The sequence below is a fragment of the Ustilago hordei genome, assembly GCF_900519145.1.
Source record: "Ustilago hordei strain Uho2 genome assembly, contig: UHO2_contig_17, whole genome shotgun sequence".
Classification (NCBI taxonomy): domain Eukaryota; kingdom Fungi; phylum Basidiomycota; class Ustilaginomycetes; order Ustilaginales; family Ustilaginaceae; genus Ustilago; species Ustilago hordei.
This window is the reverse complement of record NW_024545291.1, coordinates 410,133-431,350: the sequence shown is the minus strand read 5'-3', so window position 1 is coordinate 431,350 and position 21,218 is coordinate 410,133. Positions and strand designations below refer to the sequence as shown.

Below are 21,218 nucleotides of genomic sequence, written 5' to 3'. Positions count from 1 at the left end.
GCTGTTGGTTGACATGTGCATGTGTAGGAGAAAGTGACACATATGAGGGTGTGCTGTTGTCAAGTGGGATGGGAGTCTTGGTGGGGAAAGCTGAGCATTGGTGGGAGTTGACGAGTGGCGACATCAAGTGAAGTTTGCAGTCATGTTAGAGCATGAACACGCAGTCATGTGATTTCACTCTGATCACTTAGGTATCATCATATTGGATCGTTTCGCTCGGCATCTCTTGCCTCATAGCGTCCTTTCTGAAGAGCGGTGCGAGGGTAACAGACACCGGCCTTCGCTTGAGCTGTTAAAACAACAATCGCACGGACATCACAAGGCGACCAACAGTTCCTCTGAACAAAACTTTGCACAATCTTCTCGCCCTGACAAGTTGACCAGCTGCTTTCTTCGCTCGTACACCAACACAGACCTCGTGTGGAGAGAGAGGCGCTTGCCATCTAGGCACAGCTGAACGGCATTGTGAGATTGACAGAAACAAGTTTTTGTGGACGTAGCAAGAGTTGAGAAGGTTGAGATGCAAATGAGAGACCAAGAACCGTATGAAGAGAGCCAATGGAGCAGAGAAGGGGGGGAAAAAAAAAAAAAAGAAAAAAAAAAAAAAAAAAAGAAAAAAAAAGAGTATCAACCGAGCAAAGAAACCAAGTCTGTATAAACAGCCGGACTTCCGAGTGTGCATGGAGATCGGGACCAAGAGTGGAGAGAGTAAGTGGAACCGAGCAGCGAAATGAATAGAGAGCAGTGGGATGCGGTGGATAAGGATGCAGAGCTTGCAATGGAGATAGCAAGAATCGGAAACGGGGGCATGCGAGATGATAGCAAACCAAAGCAGAGGTCGGCTTTAGGCGGCGAGTTAGACAAAGAAATGCGTATAGATACGGCTACTGGGCGCAACAGCCATTTCCTCCATCTTGTACGTGTTGAGTTCCTCTTTGATCCTCTGAGCCAACAGCGGTGTCAGTCGATTGCAGGTCGCCTGTTCACCTCTTCGATCGTATATGGTAGCAGGCCAGGTCGAGTGGAAGATGCAGTCCTCGGCAAATGAGAGCTTCTTCTTGGCTTGACTAGGTGCTGTCACCGATCGCTGAGGCATAAAGTCGGTGGCTGAAGGGTCCATCATCAAGGACAAAGTAGGCATCGACGAGTTCGAGTGGTGACCCAGTACACCGCCTGCATGCTGAATCGATCCAGGCGAAACCGAACGAGGAGGCACCTCACCCGAACCAGATCCCGGTCGAGAGGAAGCGGGAGAGTCGCTCTTGGCGCCCACACCATCCAGACGCTCAACACCAGCTGTGTTGCCAGAGAGATGCGTCATCGTGCTCGTCCCGTACAATGCCGAACAAGCCGAAGCAGACTGCGGGGCGTCGTACGAGTTGGCTCGGATGCGACCGGCGAAAGGCTTCTCGAATCCGTTGGCGAACGAAAGATCGGGCGTAGAAGCCGTCTTCTTCAAGATACCTTTGGGGTTCTTAAACTGCGCTGCACTTGCGCGAGATCGTTCAATACCTTCACCCCAGTGACGCAGGCTATCCGTCTCAAACTCGTCGCCCGAATCCTCGCCACCTAGACCGCCAGCGGCAGGCATATGAGGCGGCTCCAACAACTCGCTGTCAAACGAAGCATCGAAGCCGCCCTCTTCGCCGTAAGGGATGGCAATCTGCGGTGCTACAGCAGAGACGATGGGCTCGCCATTCTGCTGTTGCTGCTGCTGGTATTGCTGCTGGTGCTGGTGCTGGTGCTGGTGCTGGTGCTGGTGCTGGTGCTGGTGCTGGTGCTGGTGCTGGTGCTGGTGTTGACCGCTGACTGCGTCTGCGTACGATTCTGGCTCGGCGTAGGTGGTCTCAAGACCAGTTGGAGCATCCGAAGTGATCGAGCCGATGCTGCCACCGTTGCTGCTTCCAAACTTCTTGCGCCAACCGCGTTTCGACTTGAGCCTCTCCTTCTCCTTTTCGATCATCTTTTGACGGTTCTCGCCTGCTTCTCTTGCCTTTGCTTCGGATTGCTGAGGTTGACGAGCAGCGCGAGCCTCTGCCTCAGCTTGTGCCTGCATCTGTAGCTGATGCTGTCGAACGTAGGAAGCGGCAGGTGTCATTCCGGCATCACCAAGACGGGCACTCTCGAGCTCGACGGTAGCATGCGTTATCGAGGCAGTAGCTGGCACGCCCTTTTTGGTTTTGGGCGTCTTCTTGGACTTGGTGTTGATGGTAGAATCGTCGGAAGCAGTAGGCGTGGCTCCCAACGAGCCGCCGTAAATGCCATCAGGTCCTTGGCGCTCCTTGTCCTTGTTGAACATGTTGGTCAGACCCATCAACGAGTGACGTCGCGCCAGTTTGCCGAGGTTGCCGACCTTGCGCAGCATGACGGAAGCACTCGATACGGTCGACGAGATCGAGATATTGTCTGTGGAAGAGTTGAACTTGCGGTTAAAGATGCTGCGCTTGCCCTCATTGTTGTTGGAAAGGGGAGGACGTGTGCCACGTCGAGAGGTGATGGAAGCACCTGAAGAGCCAGGAAGAGCTGCACCGTTGTCAGGCGTGCGAGGAGGCGAGGTGGAGCCAGTGGAGCCAGTGGAAGCGTTGGTGTCGCCAGACGAGTTGGGCAGACCGCCAAGATTGCGACCATAGACACCACCGTTACTCGGTCGTCTTGCTGCAGCCGCTGTTGAGGCAGATGAGCTACCAAGTGCGCCGTTCTCCTGCATGTCGTTCATGTTGGAGAAGGACAACGCCTTGCGAAGCTTGGTGGAGAGTCCGGTCTTCTTGGACTTGGGAGCATAGCCAGGCATTGGGGTGGAGCGACCACCATCGACGCGATCATCGTCGCTGCCACCGTATACAGCCTCCTCATCGTCATCCCTGCCGGCTTGTCGCGACAATGGAGAGGGCTTCTTGGAGGAAGCGAGGCTTGGAGGGTGTACGCGTTGAGAGCTGTTGATGGAGTGAATCGAAGTAGAAGAGTCAGAGCGTTGGTGAACGGGGGGCGGTTGCTGCTGCTGAGGGCCAGTTGCTGTTCTGGAGGAAGAGTCGGAAGCAAGCGAAGACTGGCTGTTGGACCGTGGTGGAGCACCACGCAAGTGTGAAAGACCGACCTGGGACGAGGCTGAGCCGGCTCCAGGCACCAGGTTCTTGGAGCAAGGTGTGCTGGAAAGCCCTGGTGCAGAAGCGGAGGGTGGGAGAGCACCAGAGCCGCGTTTGCGTTCAGCAGCAAGCATAGGCGAGGTTTCGCGCGAAGAGGACTGCGATGCAGCACTGGACGTTCGCACACGGGGCGCACCAGCACCTGACATGGAGGGAGTAACACTAGCGCCGTTAGAGGGAGAAGTTTGGCTGTTTGTGCCAACATCAGAAGTGCCACGTTGTGTTCTGCGGTAAGGATGGAAGGCGCCTGGCGAGGAAACTGAGGAGGAAGCCGAGTGGCCAGAAGGAGTAACTTGACCGAATTGACCCGTAGTCATGGGCTGACCACTGAAGCTGCGAATCTGGTTGAGCTGTGGCATACCGCCAGCATACGAGACGCAGGGGAGGCCCTGCTGGCCCTGCTGCTGCGCTTCTCTGCGGAAGGTGTCATTGTATGTGATGTGCTGAGGTCGTTGAGGAGTGGAAGAGGTGCGGCGACGGCTGTCAGGCCCGGGTGGACGCATATCGCTGCAAGGCGATTGCGACGGTTGTTGTTGCTGGCCATAAAAGTGCTGTGCCTGCAACATTTGCTGGTACTGCATCCATGCAAACTGATTTTGCTGTTGATGTTGTTGTTGATGCTGTTGTTGCTGTTGGGCGTTCATGTGTGGATAGTAACCGGGCGTGGATGTGCCAAACGGTTGCGTCTGAAATTGACTGCCAAACATGGGTATCTAGCTATTTGGTGTTGCGTTGAGCAGGAGGGTTAGGCGCGGGATGAAGTGCGACCAAGGGACGTTGCTTAGGGGAGAAATGAGGGGGGAAGGGGAGAAATGAGGGGGGAAGGGGGGAAGGGGGGAAGGAGGGAAAGGTGGAAAATAAGCGTTGATGGGGATGTTGGGACGATGTCGGTGGTTGGGATGGTTGATGGGAAGTGCTTGAATGCAGAGGGCGTAAAAAGCAAAGAGGTCGGAGCGAGAGGAAGGGCAAGAGTAGTGATGGAAGGAAGAGGTGCAAGTGGTCAAGAAGGCTGGATGAGCGAGAAGCGCGGGAGGATTACAAAGATTGGCAGATACTAGAGGGAAGACATTCAAGCCGGTGCACTAGGGAGTATACTGGCGAAAGGGTGCAAGATCAACTCGTGCGACGTTGGTGGAAGAAACGCAAGTGGAAAGTTTTGGCACTGTATGCAATTGACCAGAATGATGAGCCTGGTGACAGGTGGTCGGTGTGCGCAACGCAACCACTCTCGGATTGGCTACGGAAGCAGCAGCGAATGCGTCGAGTCAAAGTCCGATAGTGATCTGTGGTGGTGTAGATGCGAGGAGCAGTGTAATGATCCGTACTGGTTGCAGAACAAAGCCAAAGGCAGGAGCAGAAGTGGCGAGCAGAAGTGGCAAGCAGAAGTGGCGAGCGGAAAGCGGAAAGCGGAAAGCGAAAAAGGCAAAGCAGGGGTTGCCGCGCGCGTGGGTTTGTTATCTAGTGCGAGAGGGAGAAGGAGGAGAAGAATAGGAGGAGGAGGAGGAGGAGGAGGAGGAGGAGGAGGAAGAGAACCGAGTCGCAAGATGAGGTTGCGAGACACACAATACGAGAGATGGAGAGCAAAGGAAGAGGATCGCGAGCGAAAAGAGTCAGCGAGAGCAAGTGAGAGAGAGAGAGTGTGTGTGTGTGTGTGTGTGTGTGTTTGTGTGTGTTTGTGTGTGCGAAAGGGAGCCAAGAGTGTGCCTGTGTGAACCACGGAGAAGCGGTGTTGGGGGAGAGAGAAAGGGGGAGAAAGAGGGAGAGAAAGGGAGAGAAAGGCTGTGTGGGCTGAAGGCGAGGGAGAAGAGGTGCGTGCGAGCGTGTGTCTGTGCCTGTGTCTGTGTGACACCCTTTTTTTTAGTGTGAGATGGGTGGGGCTGAGGTTGCTTCTTTTTCTCCTTCTTCTTCTTCTTCTTCTTCTTCTTCTTCTGCTGCTGCTGTGTTGCGTGTGCGGGTGGGTGAGTTTCAATGCGAGAGTCGAATTGCTCGAGTGTTCGTTTGGATTTCTGTTTGTCTCGCTGTTGAGTCTCAATTGAATTCTGACAGGCGAGAGAGACAAGACAGCAACAGAGCAGTCTCATTCAAAAAAAAAAAGAAAGAAAGAAAAAGAAAAAAGAAAAAAGAAAAAAAAAAACAGAAACACACCATGGCAGGAAACAGGCAGTGAGTGTCGGCCGATTGTCGCTGGGATCTGGCGGTGGGAAAAGGGAATTATCGCATCTCTGGAATCGAGAAATCATTCGGACCAGCACAGTGCGATGTGATTGTGATTGTGATTGTGATTGTGATTGTGATGTGTTGTTGTGTTGCGATGTGATGGACTAGAATATTTTATTTTTGGAATATCTTTTTTTCTTTTCTTTTTCTTTTTCTTTTTCTTTTTTTTTTTTTTTGCTCTCGCTCCAGCGTCAAGCTAGCCGTTGGCTTCATTAAGGAGGAGAAACAAAGACAGCGTCAGACTCTCACGGTCTTGTGCTACAAGATTAGACTGGCACATGCGCACAGACACGACCAAAGCAACCTCCATCCTTGCAAACACGGCGTGTGGATATGAAACGAGATGATACCAGAGAGGCTGAAAGAAGCCAAAGCGGCTCGAAAAGCTACGCCTTGACTGAGAACAAAGAAAGAGACACAAACGCCATTCAAAGAGTCCCTTGCCGCACTGCTCACACCCAACTCTTCCCGCCAAGTATGGCGCCTCTCGGGCGTCACAGAGGCAGAGAGGCAGTAAGCGAAAAGTGTTACTTTAGCGAGAAGGCTCTTTTGAATTTGTAAAAAAAAGTGTGTCAAATTGTGTCAAATTGTGTCAAATTGTGTCAAATTGTGAATTTGTGTCGATTTAACATCCTTAGGCCTTGAGTTTCTCCTCGCTTCCAAAAGGAGCAAGAGAGAAGAGAGCCTTTTCTGTAACCCGAGACGAGTTGAAAATGCAAATGCAAATGCAAATGGAAATTTTGCCGCATCACGCATCACGTGATCATAAAGAAGGCGGCCCAAGCCAAGCGAGGCTACACAAGTGCAAGACGCCGGGCTCAACGAATCGCAATGTGTCCACAACCGATACACGCCCTGCTGCGGGCGTACAGCAGCTCTCCCCCGCCAGGCTCGAGCGTGGCAGCAGTAGTGGCAGTGGCGGCATTCACTGATCCATCTCTCGGCAAGAAAGCAACCGGTACCAACTGCAATCCAATTAAGCTACAACAAGGGCGAGGAGAGGGGTCTGCTTGGCCTTCTTTGCTGCTTCGTGTCAGCTCTGTGCTCTCCCTCAAGCAAGTCTTGAATGTTCAAACGGGTTGGAAGAAAGAGAGGTTTCACCTCGAACCCTCCCAGCAGCCAGCCCGACGCCATCCAATTGCGAACTGTGCGAGAAAGGGAGGTAAGCAGCGACTTAAGCAGCTAGTCACCATCACCGTACATCAAGTCCCATAGAGACTGTCGCCTTGCCATGAAGCATGACTTTCAAACCTTCAATCCGATCGCCATCGGGCTCTGTGTTTGTAAGAGACAGCCGATAACTTCCCTTCTGCAAAGGCCGCCGAAGTGCTAACAACAAACAACACTATCACCATCTTCTGTCCGCTCGACATTGACCGAACAGATGATGACAAGAAGAAAGCTTTTCAAATGCAGCATCATGCCCGAACGCTTTTATTCTAGGGTCCCAACCCTTCTTTCTTCTCGCGCACAGCCTTTCCCTCGTCATCCTATTCTCCGCCGCGCCCTTTTCTCTGTGAAACATGAAACGAAGCCCATCTTTGCCTTTCCATTGGCTACAGTCCCGTTCCTGATACCGCCCGGCGCTGGAAATCGTGTCACCTTTATCTTCTGGCCCCTCTTTTCCATCTTTAGGCGAGACCAACACTGAGTCCTGTGCTGCGGTACATACAAAGTCAGTCATTCAACTCGATTCATGGCCATGACTCAGTGGAGCTGCAAAGTGTTGCAAAGTGAACAAGTTTCGTTCCCGATAACTGGCAATCGCGCAAGAGTCTGAGTACGATCTCACTGCTGCTAGAAGACAGAAACATATATACTCAATTGACTAAAGAACCTAGTCTTCTCAACTTGATATACAGTATCCACATAAACTGTCCCAAGATTTTACATGTCACCATACATCACTCTAATGCTCAATAGCTATAAGTTGTATTGCCACACTGTCTGATATCATCTGAAAGCACTGCTTCTTCTCTCCAAGACTGTGGAATTGATATTGACATTGACTAAAAAAATTGTGCTATGAAGAAGAGCCAATTTTATTTTTTTAATTGTGGGACAGTTTATGGAGTGCTCCTTGAGAACACCTTAGTACTTTGTATTCCCTCCTTTGGCCTTCAGAACCACCTTGATGCAGTCTGGCATGCTCTCTATTAGTATCCTACATGTCTCTGGAGTGATCACTTTCCATTCAGCTTCACATCTCTTGAGCAGTTCATCCCTGGACTTTGCAATCATACTATACTGTGAAAGTTGCATTTTGAGATGGTGCCAGAGGTGTTCAATTGGGTTCAAGTCTGGTGACTGCCCTGGCCATTGCATAACCTTAATGCTATTGCCTTCCAACCACATTTTTGTCTTCTTCAACATGTGTTTCAGGTCATTGTCTTGCTGAAATGTGATGTTGGTGTATGCATGCTGAAGCTGCAAATCTGAGATTGTTTTCAAAAGCTTGTCATTCAGGATATCAATGTATTGGTCTGAATTCATTGAACCCAGCACCAAGCATATACCTCCAACCCCTTCCCATGTCATACAGCCCCAGATCATGATGGAGCCGCTTGTCACAGGAGCCGGTCAGCCGAAATGGAGTCTGCGCCATCTGTGCAGACAGAGAGGTTAAATCGGCTGAGGGCCAGTGTAAGAGCCTGACTCGGCAGATCCCAGGGAGATCCAGTAGATGACTGTAGCTCACTGGACATTGGGGACTACCAGTGGCAGGAACAGATGGGAGGGTTGTTGAGCAGTGCCACCCTGTTGTACATGTGGGAAGTTGACATCATCAATCAACAACAATTAGACATGTGATGTATTGCTAGGGAACAATCACTCTGGAAGTGTAGTTGGCTTGGCAGCTCAGGAAGGTGCTGAAGTCAGCATTACCAAGCAAGGCCTGAGCGGTGTCACATGCAGGTTGTGTGGTAGCACTAGATTGTGATGTCAGTATGGCTTTGTATATATACTATCTTTCCATGCTACTGGATGAGTGGAGACTCATCCACTCTACTATACTTTCACAGATATCATAACCGTATGTTATACTACACGAACAGTAACATTCTGTCATAGGCCTGGGTGCGCAGAGCGAAGGAAGACCGAAGTTCATATGAAGGTAGCACAAGAATCGTGGGATCAGGTAGATCATAGGAGCTGTGACAGAGTTCACTGAGATTGGTAGTAGAATCAGCTCTATGGCAGATCGCAGCGAAATCGGCATGAGCATCATTGATATCATGAATCCCACCAGAATCTGCAGCAAGTGAGATCATGTGGCAGATTCTGCAGAGATTGGTAGTAAGGGTGTCTGTATGATGATTCACATGCGAGAGGGACCAAGCTCAGTGACATGCAGTCAGTTACCACTCAGGGGCCCACAGGACAGGAGTAAAGGAGAACTGTTGCCAGTCAAAGGAAGGAGAGCTGTGTAAAGGACACCAGCAAGAGTGACACAAAGAGGAGGAGCAGTGTTGATGAAGTTGACACAGCTCAGGAAAGACAGGAGTGACAAGGCTCAATGCAGAGGAGGAGTCTCCTTGGAGATCCCTGTACAGTACTCAACAAAGAGGGTACTCTCTGGAGAGGGGGAGCAGGAGCAGTGTCACTGGCAATGCTGTGAAGAGATATATAATCATACCTTCCCATCACAAATGGTCAAGTGGATCCCCATCCACTCTACACACACCATAACAACTAGTATTACTTCAACATATAAGTATCATTAGTTCATAGTCAGCATAGTAGTAATCAATAGATTGCCCCTCATCAAAGCACATGTGTTGTATCACTGCTCCCTGATGTCCAAAGGCGGTTCTTAGCAAACCAGCAGTCTGGATAACAACAGAACTGAAGGCAGTTGTCCACTGCGGTCTGGGGATCACCTCAAGTGTTAGTCGACACACTGGACACTCATGTTGACATCATCAATTCATACTCACACCAGACCATTGGTGTCAACATCAAGTTCACTTAGAGTCATATTGTATTTTGATTGTGCCGAGCTACCTCTGGATGGAGTGTTCACAGTGGTCAGTTGAAATCTGTCATAATGTCTATACAACTACAGATTCCAATGAGAAAAGTGACAGAGATGGCTCTGTTGCATATTTCACTAGGAATCGAAATACCATTAGTGCTGTTGCATAACTCGACAGAATTGGTAATAGTATCAATACTACCACAGATCTCAGGTTTCAGGCACGCGACCCCTGACACATTCCTTACATGTCGCACATCGCAATACCATCTATTGCGATCATTACAAGTCTGAGTCTTCGTCATCGAACAAAGAGTATTGTATACAATGTCATCGACACCTACATCGATGCTGTAGCACCTCAACTACAGGTGGAACCTCCACCGTGGGCCTGGAACCTCTACCAGTCCCTATAACCCAACCACTGCCAACAACATCAACTGAGCACTAGCTCTGTCACTCTCAGTACTACATTGACATCTCGACACTCATGCCAGCATTGTACTACACCATTGCTAGGAGCTGAACTTGCTGCATTACCTCTGTATGGAGTGCTGACAGCAGTTAGTCGACATCTGTTCCCTGGGCCTCACTCATTGGGTATCACAGTTATCCATTAAGGAGAGCCTCCTCACTGGTTCTCCGAGAAGTACACTCAGTCAACTCTCCCTATCGGAACTCGCTGAGATCCGCTGAGATGGCCCATTCCACAGAGAGTCGGGTGTTAGGCACACGACCGCTGACACCGCTGCCGAACTTGACCGTCAGCCTGACAAGCTTGCTGTTGAAGCTGGCATTCTTAATCCAACAGAACTGCTTCCCATCCAGTCCAAAGAAGTTGATCTTTGTCTCATTGGACCATACCACATTCTTCCAATCCTCAACAGTCATGTCCTTGTGCTCATTCACAAATTTGAGATGTGCTTTGTAATGCCTCTTGAGTAGCTTCAGTTTATTCACTAACCTTTGTGCTTTGTAACAACAGTAATGAAGTGCTTTTCTTACTGTCATTGGGCATGCTTTGATGTGAAACATCTCCTGCAGTGCATGACATGCTTTTCTGACTGTGGACATTGAATTGAGCTTGAAATAGTGGTCCAGGAAGCAAACATGACAAGGCTGGAGTTTTCTTGGCTGGCCCCCCTTTGACTTTGGAGCATCAGTGGAGGCACTTTTGCTGATGCAAGACACCATAGACTTGCTCAGACCATGTTTCTCAGCAACTGAATGGGTAGATTCTCCATTTTGGAGGTGAAAGAGTGCTGATTGGTGCTTCTTGGGAGTGGCTTTTGTCATGATGGTATAAATATGAAGGTGTCAGACTGGAAGTGCTGCTGGATTGCTCACAGTCATCTGATTGAGCTGAAACTTTCCATGTCACTACTTTTGATGTGTATGAAGGTGCCTGTCATGGGCCTGAATGCTCAAGAAGCAGGAGGGTCACTGGTTCATATGGAAGGAGCACAGGTATCGGAGATCTAGTCGATACCAGTAGAGAGCATGGTCATAGTGCAGTCTCCATGGAGACCATGGACTCCTACGGACTCACATGCAAAGGAGGACCGGGCCCATATGCGAGGAGGGCCAGGCACAGCCACGAAGAGGACCAAGCTCAAGGAGCATGCAGACGGTTACCACTTGTCAGGGGTCTCGCGCCTGAAACTCAGGTCGGTCTGTCGAGATACTCAGTGACTATCAAACTGTGTGACAGCTATTGTCTTGGTATCAGTCTCGACGAGCTAGTTGTTCAGTGACTATCAAGTTGTGCAATGACAGCAGGTGGCATTTGTTGTATATACTATCATAGGTTTTGGCTGACCTCTGTGGACACTCCATTCAGGGGTAGCTTGGCATGATCAATATCAATGCATAGGTTATGATGACACCAAGGTCTGGTGTGAGTGTTGATGATGATGAGGTTGATGGTGTTGGTGATAAGGTTGGTGGCATCAACATGAGTGTCCAGTGTGTTGACTTGATGCTTGAAGTGATCCCTGGACCAAAGTGGACTACTGCCTTTGGTTCTATCTATATCCAGACTGCTAACCTGCTATGGGGCACCTTCGGACATCAGGTAGTGGTGATACAACACACACACTACAATGAGGAGCAACCTTGATAGATTGCTGCTATGCTGACTGAAACTAATATATACTTATGCTGAAGTGATACTAGTTATGATGTGTGTAGAGTGGATGAGGATCCACTCGACCTTTGATGATGAGAAAGCATGGTTATATACCTCTTCACAGCATCGCCCGCAACACTGCTCCTGCTCTCTCTCCAGAGAGTACCTTTGTCATGGGCCTGGATGCTCAAGAAGCAGGAGGGTCACGGGTTCATATGGAAGGAGCACAGGTATCGAAGATCTAGTCGAGATCAGTAGAGAGCATGGTCGTAGTGCAGTCTCCATGGAGACCATGGACTCCTATGGACTCACATGCAAAGGAGGGCCAAGCACAGCCACGAGGAGGACCAAGCTCAAGGAGCAGGCACAGCCACGAAGAGGACCAAGCTCAAGGAGCATGCAGATGGTTACCACTCAGGGGCTCGAGAGACAAGAGCCAAAGGAACTGTCACTGATCAAAGGAGGAGGAGCAGTGTCGAAGGAGTCGACACCAGGTCATGAGGAGGAGGAGCAGTGTCGAAGGAGTCGACATCAGGTCATGAGGAGGAGGAGCAGTGTCGAAGGAGTTGACATCAGGTCATGAGGAGGAGGAGCAGTGTCGAAGGAATCGACACAGCTCAAGAGGCACAGGGGTGCCAAGCAGGAGAGGCCCCTGAGCAGTACTCGATGAAGAAGGTACTCTCTGGAGAGAGAGAGCAGGAGCAGCATCGCTGGCGATGCTGAGTAGAGGTATATAACCATGCTTTCTCATCATCATAGGTCGAGTGGATCCTCATCCACTCTACTCACCATACAACTAGTCAATACTTTAGAAACACAAGTACTCATTAGTTACAGTCAGCATAGCAGCAATCTATCAAGGTTGCTCCTCATCATAGTGTGTGTGTTGTATCACCACTACCTGACGTCCGAAGGCGCCCATAGCAGGTTAGCGGTCCAGATCAAGATAGAACCGAAGGCAGTAGTCCACTGCGGTCCAGGGATCACTTCAAGCATCAAGTCAACACACTGGACACTCGTGTTGACGCCACCAACCTTATCACCAACACCATCAACCTCATTATCATCGACATCACCAATCTCACCACCCACACCATCAACCTCATCATCATCAACACTCACACCAGACCTTGGTGTCATCATAACATTGATATTGATCATGCCGGGCTACCCCTGAATGGAGTGTCCACAGAGGTCAGCCGAAACCTACGATAGTATATACAACGAATGCCACCTGCTGTCACTGCACAACTTGATAGTCACCGATACCGAGACAATAGCTGTCGCACAGTTTGATAGTCACCGAGTATCTTGACAGACCGACCTGGGTTTCAGGCGCGAGACCCCTGACAACCTTCTTCATCGAGTACTGTTCAGGAGGACTCTCCTGCTTGCTTGGCACCCCTGTGCCTCTTGAGCTGTGTCGACTCCTTCAACACTGCTCCTCCTCCTTGCTATCCTGCTTGTTTGGCACCCTTGTGCCTCCTGAGTGGTGTCAACTCCTTCGACACTGCTCCTCCTCCTCAGGACCTGCTTGCCGGTTCCCTATACACTGCTCCTTCTCCTTTGACCGGTGACAGTGTCAGAGGTCTCGCACCAGAAACCCAGGTCGGTCTGTCGAGATACTTGGTGACTATCAAACTGTGTGTCAGCTATTGTCTTGGTATCAGTGACTATCAAGTTGTGCAGTGACAGCAGGTGGCGTTTGTTGTATATACTATCATAGGTTTTGGCTGACCTCTGTGGACACTCCATTCAGGGGTAGCTCAGCACAATCAATATCAATGCTTCGATTATGATGACACCAAGGTCTGGTGTGAGTGTTGATGATGATGATGAGGTTGATGATGTTGGTGATAAGGTTGGTGAGTGTTGATGGTAATGAGGTTGGTGGTGTTGGTGATAAGATTGGTGGTGTCAACACGAGTGTCCAGTGTGTTGACTTGATGCTTGAAGTGATCCCCGGACCGCAGTGGACTACTGCCTTCGGTTCTATCTATATCCAGACTGCTGACCTGCTATGGGGCACCTTCGGACATCAGGTAGTGGTGATACAACACACACACTACAATGAGGAGCAACCTTGATAGATTGCTGCTATGCTGACTGAAAACTAATGAGTACTTATGTTTCTAAAGTATTGACTAGTTGTATGGTGAGTAGAGTGGATGAGGATCCACTCGACCTTTGCTGATGAGAAAGCATGGTTATATACCTCTTCACAGCATCACCAGCGATGCTGCTCCTGCTCTCTCTCCAGAGAGTACCTTCTTCATCGAGTACTGTTCAGGGGCCTCTCCTGCTTGCTTGGTACCCCTGTACCTCTTAAGTGGTGTCGACTCCTTCGACACTGCTCCTCCTCCTCATGACCTGGTGTCGACTCCTTCGACTCTTGTCTCTCGAGCCCCTGAGTGGTAACCATCTGCATGCTCCTTGAGCTTGGTCCTCTTCGCATATGGCTCGATCCTCCTTTGCATGTGAGTCCATAGGAGTCCATGGTCTCCATGGAGACTGCACTACGACCATGCTCTCTAATGGTATCGACTAGATCTTCGATACCTGTGCTCCTTCCATATGAACCAGTGACCCTCCTGCTTCTTGAGCATTCAGGCCCATGACACCACTCAGGGGCTCAAGAGACAAGAGTCAAAGGAACCGTCACCGGTCAAAGGAGAAGGAGCAGTGTATAGGAAACCGGCAAGCAGGTCCTGAGGAGGAGGAGCAGTGTTGAAGGAGTCGACACCACTCAGGAGGCACAGGGGTGCCAAGCAAGCAGGATAGCAAGGAGGAGGAGCAGTGTTGAAGGAGTCAACACAGCTCAAGAGGCACAGGGGTGCCAAGCAAGCAGGATAGCTCAAGGAGGACAGGAGTGGTGCTAGAGGGGCCCCCTGACATACAGTACTTGATGAAGAAGGTACTCTCTGGAGAGAGAGCAGGAGCAGCATTGCTGGTGATGCTGTGAAGAGGTATATAACCATACCTTCTCATCATCAAAGGTCGAGTGGATCCTCATCCACTCTACACACACCATAACTAGTTATCACTTCAGCATAAGTATACATTAGTTTTCAGTCAGCATAGTAGCAATCCAGCAAGATTGCTCCTCATTGTAGTGCATGTGTTGTATCACCACTACCTGATGTCCAAAGGCAGTTCATAGCAAACCAGCAGTCTGGATATAGATAGAACCAAAGGCAGTAGTCCACTTCGGTCCAGGGATCACTTCAAGCATCAAGTCAACACACTGGACACTCATGTTGATGCCACCAACCTTATCACCAACACCATCAACCTCATTATCATCAACCCCCACCAATCTTATCACCAATGTCATCAACCTCATCATCATCAACACTCACACCAGACCTTGGTGTCATCATAATCAAAGCATTGATATTGATTGTGCTGAGCTACCCCTGAATGGAGTGTCCACAGAGGTCAGCCAAAACCTACAATAGTATATACAATGAATGCCACCTGCTGTCATCACACAACTTGATAGTCGCTGAGTGACATAGCTTGTCAAGACCAATACCAAGACAATAGCTGTCACACAGTTTGATAGTCACCAAGTATCTCGACAGACTGACCTGGGTTTCAGGTGCGAGACCCCTGACAGTGCCCACCAAGTTACATTACAAGTTTCATTGTAGTCAAAAGCCCACAAGGTCAGGAATGGAGTGGTGTCACTATTTGGGAGCACACTCCATAAACTGTCCCACAATAAAAAAAAATTCAGCCCTTCTTCATAGCACAATTTTTTTAGTCAATGTCAATATCAATTCCACAGTCTTGGAGAGAAGAAGCAGTGCTTTCAGATGATATCAGACAGTGTGGCAATACAACTTATAGCTATTGAGCATTAGAGTGATGTATGGTGACATGTAAAATCTTGGGACAGTTTACATGTGTACTGTATATACATCTATGAGGCTCATACCGAATGTCTGTCCTTCCTACTTAATCACCATGTCTGACAACGAGCGGGCACTAGGTTCTACCCGATCTCTAGTCAGATCGACATCACCCACATCCCTCTCGCATCGTCTTATGTCAGCTTACATCACCATATTTGATTGTTCACTTTCAGCAGAAAGATCTTCCTTCCCATTTGTATTTTGCCGTCCCTCTTTTTTTTTGATCCGGATTTTGAAATTTCAAACTTTCATGAACAAGTTGCAGACACACTTTTTTTCTCATCCGCCCCTTACGAGCGGTCCTTGTTCAATCGCTTCCCTGCCAAGCTGTCTCTTCTCACCATCATGCCTCTTGCCTTCCAATCCGCACATAGACAACAACACAGCAACATTCAGCACTTTGAAAAGATGTTTTCACCTAGCAGCAGCGAAGACCTTTTTTAATTCTTTTTTTTTTTTTTTTTTTTTTTTTTGATGATGTTACAAACTGTTACTTCTTACCCTCATCTGCCTTGCTATCCTCATCTTCATTGATCTGCCCTTCCTCATCGTCATCAGCATTGTCCGCAGCGGCTCCCTCCTGTTTGCCTGCAGTGGTGGCCGGCGCAGGAGCAGGTGTAGAGGCAGTAGCTGGTGTACCAGCCTCGGCAGTCGAGTCCTTCACGGCCGTAGAGCTAAGAGAAGCAGCCTTCTCCGTCGCTTTTGAAGGCCAAGGTTCTCTTGGATCAATGTCCATCGGCTGAGCCCTGCTCTTCTCCAATCCATTGCCGTTCTTGACGGGCTTGGGCGAAGCGGAGGCGGTAGCTACTGGCTTGGCAGGTGGTGTACGGCCACCAACAGCGGTTGTTGCACTTTCCACTTTGCGTCCTGAGCTCTCTGAGCCTTCTCCTTCTGCCGCACCGGCTCCAGACTCGGGCTTGAGCGCACCATTGGATGATGCACTTTGAGCCTTCTCCGAATCACCACCTGCAGCTGCAGCGCTGCCACTCTTGGCTCGCTTGTACGAGTCTTCTTTTCCATCTGCATTCTTGTCCTCCTCAGCAGAGTAAGGTCGCTTACCCAGCGAGCTCTCTGCACGCTTGTCAGGGCTGTTGCCACGATCCCAAGCCGAAACCGAAGCCGAAGCCGGCGCTGGTGTAGCAGCAGCAACAGCAACAGGAGCAGCAAGAACAGGAGCAGCAGCAACAGGAGCAGCAGCAACAGGAGCAGCAGCAACAGGAGCAGCTGACACAAGAGCAGAGGCAGAGGCAGAAGCAGAAGCAGAAGCAGAAGCAGCGCCAGCAAGACCCATCAGAGCATCAGCAGCACCTTCGTCATAGTCCTCATCAACCATGCGAGACGAGGGCCCGCGTGCTGCAAGTGGCTCGTTGCTGCCATCCGAGCTGGCGGGAGATGCGTCGCGTTGTGGTGCTACTCCTTGTCCTCCTCGTACACCACCTGCTGGCGAGCCAGGTCGGGAGTCCACCTGGTCCTCTCGCGCACGCAATGGAGTCGATGCACCCTTCTTTGCCGCTGCAGCACCAACAGCGCCAGCCTTGCCATTCTTGCCTGCGCCACCACCCTTGGCGGACCAAGGCGAGCTGGCTCGCGAGCTTGTTGCTTTTCCCTTCTTGCCTGCTGCCGATGGTGCCGGCGAAGTAGGTGCAGGTGCAGACTCGAGCTCATCTTTGGCCTTGGCTCCTCGACGGGCCTTGCCGGAAGCGCCAGCAGCACCAGGTCCACCAGCACCACGACCTTCAACACCATCATGAGCACAAGTAGGGCCGTGCTCACCACCACGTGCACGCTCCCAATCAGGAGTAGGACCACGAAGACCAGGAGGACCTTGAGATCGTGCACCAGCACCACCCATAGGACCGTCAGGACCATCGCCGTAGCCATCATATCGTCCATCGCCAGGCGAACCCGCAGGGGGATGTCCACGCTCGTGTTGTTCAAAGTGAGGCGGAGGTGGCCCTCGTTCGTCGTGACGCATGCCGGGTGGGGGAGGCCCTCGTTCGTAGCCGCCACGTGGACCACCTGGACCAGCACTGGGATGACGGTTGTTGTAGTAGTCTCGTCCCGCCTCCTCACGTCCGTAAACGGGAGGTCGACCAAAGGCAGGCGAAGGCGCATTGCTGCCGTGATGCGATCGTGCATAGCCAGGCTCGTTCTTGGGTGTGATGCGACCGCTGACAGGATAGCCTGCACGGGCAGCCTGCTCCCTCTCGCGTTCGCGCTCCCATTCCAGCTCTCGCTCGCGCTCGCTCATGGGTCCACCCATGGGACGGCCGTAGTGGTCAAGCGGAGCGCCAGCTGCGAGAGACGGCGGCCCACGGAAGTCGCCATGACCAGGGCCGCCGTGACCGTGAGGGCCACCACCATGTCCATGTCTGTCGTGCATGTCTGGGCGCAGAGGTGGTGGAGGCGATCCACGCGGCGGCGAGCCCATCCTCCTTCCGTATGGGTCCATGCGTGGTGGACCAGGCGAAGGGCCGCGCGAGTGCGGGTAGCCGCCACGACCCAATCCATCTGGACTGACCATAGGAGCAAGAGCGACAGGAGCGGGGCCACGCGAGTCTCGATCCACCAACCCGGGAGGTCCTCCACCGGCACGGAAGGGAGGTGGCGAGTGCGATTGAGGCAGGTGACCGGGCCCGGGAAGATCGCGTTCGGAAAGATCGCCACGTCCACCTCCCGTACCGGCGAGCTGGGGTCCACCAAGAGGTGGAGGATAGGAAGGACCGGGACCGCCGCCGATTTGGGTAGGAGGACCGGGAGGGATGCCGTTGTTGTTGGCGTAAGCTGTAGGGTGGACGTCCTGAGGAACAGGAGCTTCTGGGAGCTCGCCGCCTTTGGCCTCGGCATTGCGAAGAAGCTGCAAGCGCTGTTGGATCTGCAAATTGTCGGGGTCGAGGTCGGCAGCACGCTCGTAGGCGTGAATGGCATCGCTGATCTGGTTGTTGCATGCCTCGTAGAGACTTCCAAGGTCGAACCACACTTCCGAGATGTAAGGATTGAGACGGATGGCACGCGAGTAGGCGTCGAGAGCATCGCGGTACTGATTGATCTGGTAATAGAGGACACCGATGGAGCACCAGAAGGTGGGGTTCTTTCCGTCACGGTAGACAGCCTGCTGGTAGGCCTCATAGGCCTTGTTGTAGTTCTGGCCAGCCATGTAAGCACGTCCAAGCAAGTACCAACTCTGAGCATCGTTGGGGTCGGATTCGAGACTCTTTGTGAGGAACTGAATGGCACGCTCCTGGTTGTTGAAGCCTGCATTGGAGAGGTGATAGAGCCATCCGAGCTGTTGAAGTACCTTTGCGTGGTTGGGGTTCTCGGCGAGGACACGCTCGTAAGCCTCTTTGGCGGCGTTGAACTCCTTCTGCTGCTCGTAGACGTGGCCAATCTGGAACCAGATGTCGATCTCGGTGAGCGGACGCGGTGGGTTGTCGAGGATGTAGCGGAAGCATTCGAGACTGGCAGGAAACTTGTTCTGCTGCTTGTATATGATACCGAGGCGGAAGTAGATTTCGTTGGCCTTCTCGTAGTTGGGATCCATGCGGACGACACTGGCGAATGCCTCCTCTGCATGCTCGAGGCTGCCGTATCGGTCGTAAAGGATACCAATGCCGTACCAAAGCTTGGGCTCTTTGGGATTAGGCAGGTGGTAGAGGGCCTGTTGGTATGCGGTGTAGGCTCGCTGCAAGTCATCCATCATCAAGTAGCAGTGACCCATGGAGCCCCAGGTGTCGCCATTTTCAGGGACAATGTTGAGCACGCGCTGAAAGTAGTCGACAGCCTTTTCAAAGTTATCCAATGTGCGATGAACGCCAGCAATGGCGGAGAGAGCAGGTACCGAGTATGGGTTGTGTCGAAGTGCAGCTTCATAGGCGGAGAGGGCGCGGTCGTAGTCTTCCATAGTTTCTGCAGCCGAACCGAGGGAAAGCCAGGCAGCCTCATTGGCGAGCGAGAGCTTTTGAAGGGCAGGAGACGAAGAAGCAGGAGGAGCAGGAGGAGCAGGAGGAGCAGCTGAGCCAGCGGTTTCCATGATGCGACTCTGAGCAGAAGAGGATCGAGGGATGTGAGGGGGAGGGGGCGGTGGTGGGCCACCTAGACCACCTGGACCATCGGCGATGACCATACGAGGAGGAGGACGAGCGTGAGCCGAGGGAGGGCCGTTGACGCCATTCATAGCATGTGGTGGCAGACCAGGAGGAGGTGGCATGGACTGAGGATAGGATGAATGTGGGTGATGCATGGGGGCGTTGCCAGGACCAGCTTGGGGAGCGGCGTGGTGAAGATCTCTACCACCGGCATGGGGATGGTGGGAAGGGTGGCAAGGGTGAGCGCTGTGTCGCGATGAGGGAGGCATGTCTGATCGATAGCCTTTCAAGGCGAGCTGAGCAGGGCTAGCGAGGTAGCTGCGCTGCAGCAGTAGGAGCAAAGACGATCCAGATCGAGCCGAACAGCAGAGATCGGATGAGCCGGCGTATGGAGTGATTCTGTGATTCTGCGAGTGGCGTGGCGGCTCAAGTGACACTGAGATTGAGCTTGTTTGCTGTGTCTATCACGGATGTGCCGAAAGCTATATTGCCTACTTTCGGCTGGTCCGAACCGTGCTGACTGTCTTCAGTTCGGAGGGTGAGGAATGACAGCGAAAATGCGAGGAAAGAGCTTCAGCCGAGACGAGATAGCGACAAGGAAGCTTAGCAGTTGAACTAGATCAGCGCCGTCTCGGAGTCGGAGCCGATCGTGCTAGAAAGGATTATCGTGCTAGAAAGGATTGCCGTGAATGAAAGGATTGCAAGCTGGAAAGAAAGAATGTGGTATGTCGTGTTGAAAAAGCGAAAGGGAAGGAGCGTGCTGGTTGACAATCTTCAACACCCTCTTCGCGATCAAAAGAGCAAGATGGCGATAGATGGAAAGAATGAAGGCCAAACGCACAAAGGAGACGGACGTTGAAGGGCGGACGTTGAAGGGCGGATGTTAAAGGGCGGATGTTAAAGGCGGATGGAGATGAAGAGGTAAAGATGATCGTTGAGACGAGAGACGGGACAAAAGCAAAGGTGAAAAGCGCACGGCACGAGTTGATGGATATGGAAGTGGTTTTGGTTTTGGTTTTGGTTTTGGTTTTGGTGTTGCGTTGCGTTGCGTTGCGTTGCGTTGCGTTGCGGCGGCGGCGGCAGAAGGGACAGAGTGGGATAGAGCAGGAAGAGAAAAAGCTCACTAACCCAGCGAAGCGAGACGAGGCTGTTCTGTGCGCTGTTCTGTGTGCTGTTCTGTGGATGCGCTTGGGGAGGCGCGTTTCGTGTGGTGGTGGTGGTGGTGGTGGTGAAAAGCGACCGACGAGAATCACAGAGAATTGACTCTCCACGAGCCAAGCGACAGAAAAACAGGAAAAATTAGGCAGACCGACACAAAGGCGGAAAGGCGGAAGAAGAGGCTCCACACACACTTGACAGAGCTGACCTTCGACACAGACATGCGACGGTCACATCAACTGAAAAGAATCGAACAAAAAAAGAAAAAAAAAAAAAAAAAAAAAAAAAAAAAAAAAAAGAAAAAAAAGGCGACAGACGAACACTAGGGCAAACAGCGAACAGCGCGCAGCAACGAGGAGCATCAGTCAACCGGTGCAGCATCAGCAGCAAGGAGAATTTAAAAAAAAAAAAAAGAAAAAAAAAAAAGAAAAAAAAAAAAGAAAAAAAAAAAAGAAAAAAAAGAAAAGAGCGAAAAAAATAAATAAAAAAATTGGATGGAAGCGAGCCCACCAATCAATCAAGCCTTTTTGGACGGAGGCGAGCTGTCGCATCTGGTCCCTTGTCTGGTGGCTGATCTGCTGCTCCTGCTTCTCA

At 51.4% G+C, this 21,218-nt stretch overlaps 3 protein-coding genes across 3 annotated transcripts; 1 reads left to right on the top strand and 2 right to left on the bottom strand.

Annotated features, from left to right (window-relative positions):
* Nucleotides 1-856: 856 nt before the first annotated feature.
* UHO2_06207 (uncharacterized protein) lies at nt 857-3,850 on the bottom strand (the record flags this gene model as incomplete). The annotated part of the gene is made up of 1 exon (XM_041560430.1): nt 857-3,850. The coding sequence occupies one exon, from the start codon at nt 3,848-3,850 to the stop codon at nt 857-859; it is 2,994 nt and encodes a 997-aa protein (XP_041416364.1).
* Nucleotides 3,851-6,191: 2,341 nt separating this feature from the next.
* Nucleotides 6,192-6,575, top strand: UHO2_06206 (uncharacterized protein; the record flags this gene model as incomplete). Its single annotated transcript, XM_041560429.1, has 1 exon — nt 6,192-6,575. The coding sequence occupies one exon, from the start codon at nt 6,192-6,194 to the stop codon at nt 6,573-6,575; it is 384 nt and encodes a 127-aa protein (XP_041416363.1).
* Nucleotides 6,576-15,871: 9,296 nt separating this feature from the next.
* Nucleotides 15,872-19,735, bottom strand: UHO2_06205 (uncharacterized protein; the record flags this gene model as incomplete). Its single annotated transcript, XM_041560428.1, has 1 exon — nt 15,872-19,735. The coding sequence occupies one exon, from the start codon at nt 19,733-19,735 to the stop codon at nt 15,872-15,874; it is 3,864 nt and encodes a 1,287-aa protein (XP_041416362.1).
* Nucleotides 19,736-21,218: the final 1,483 nt, after the last annotated feature.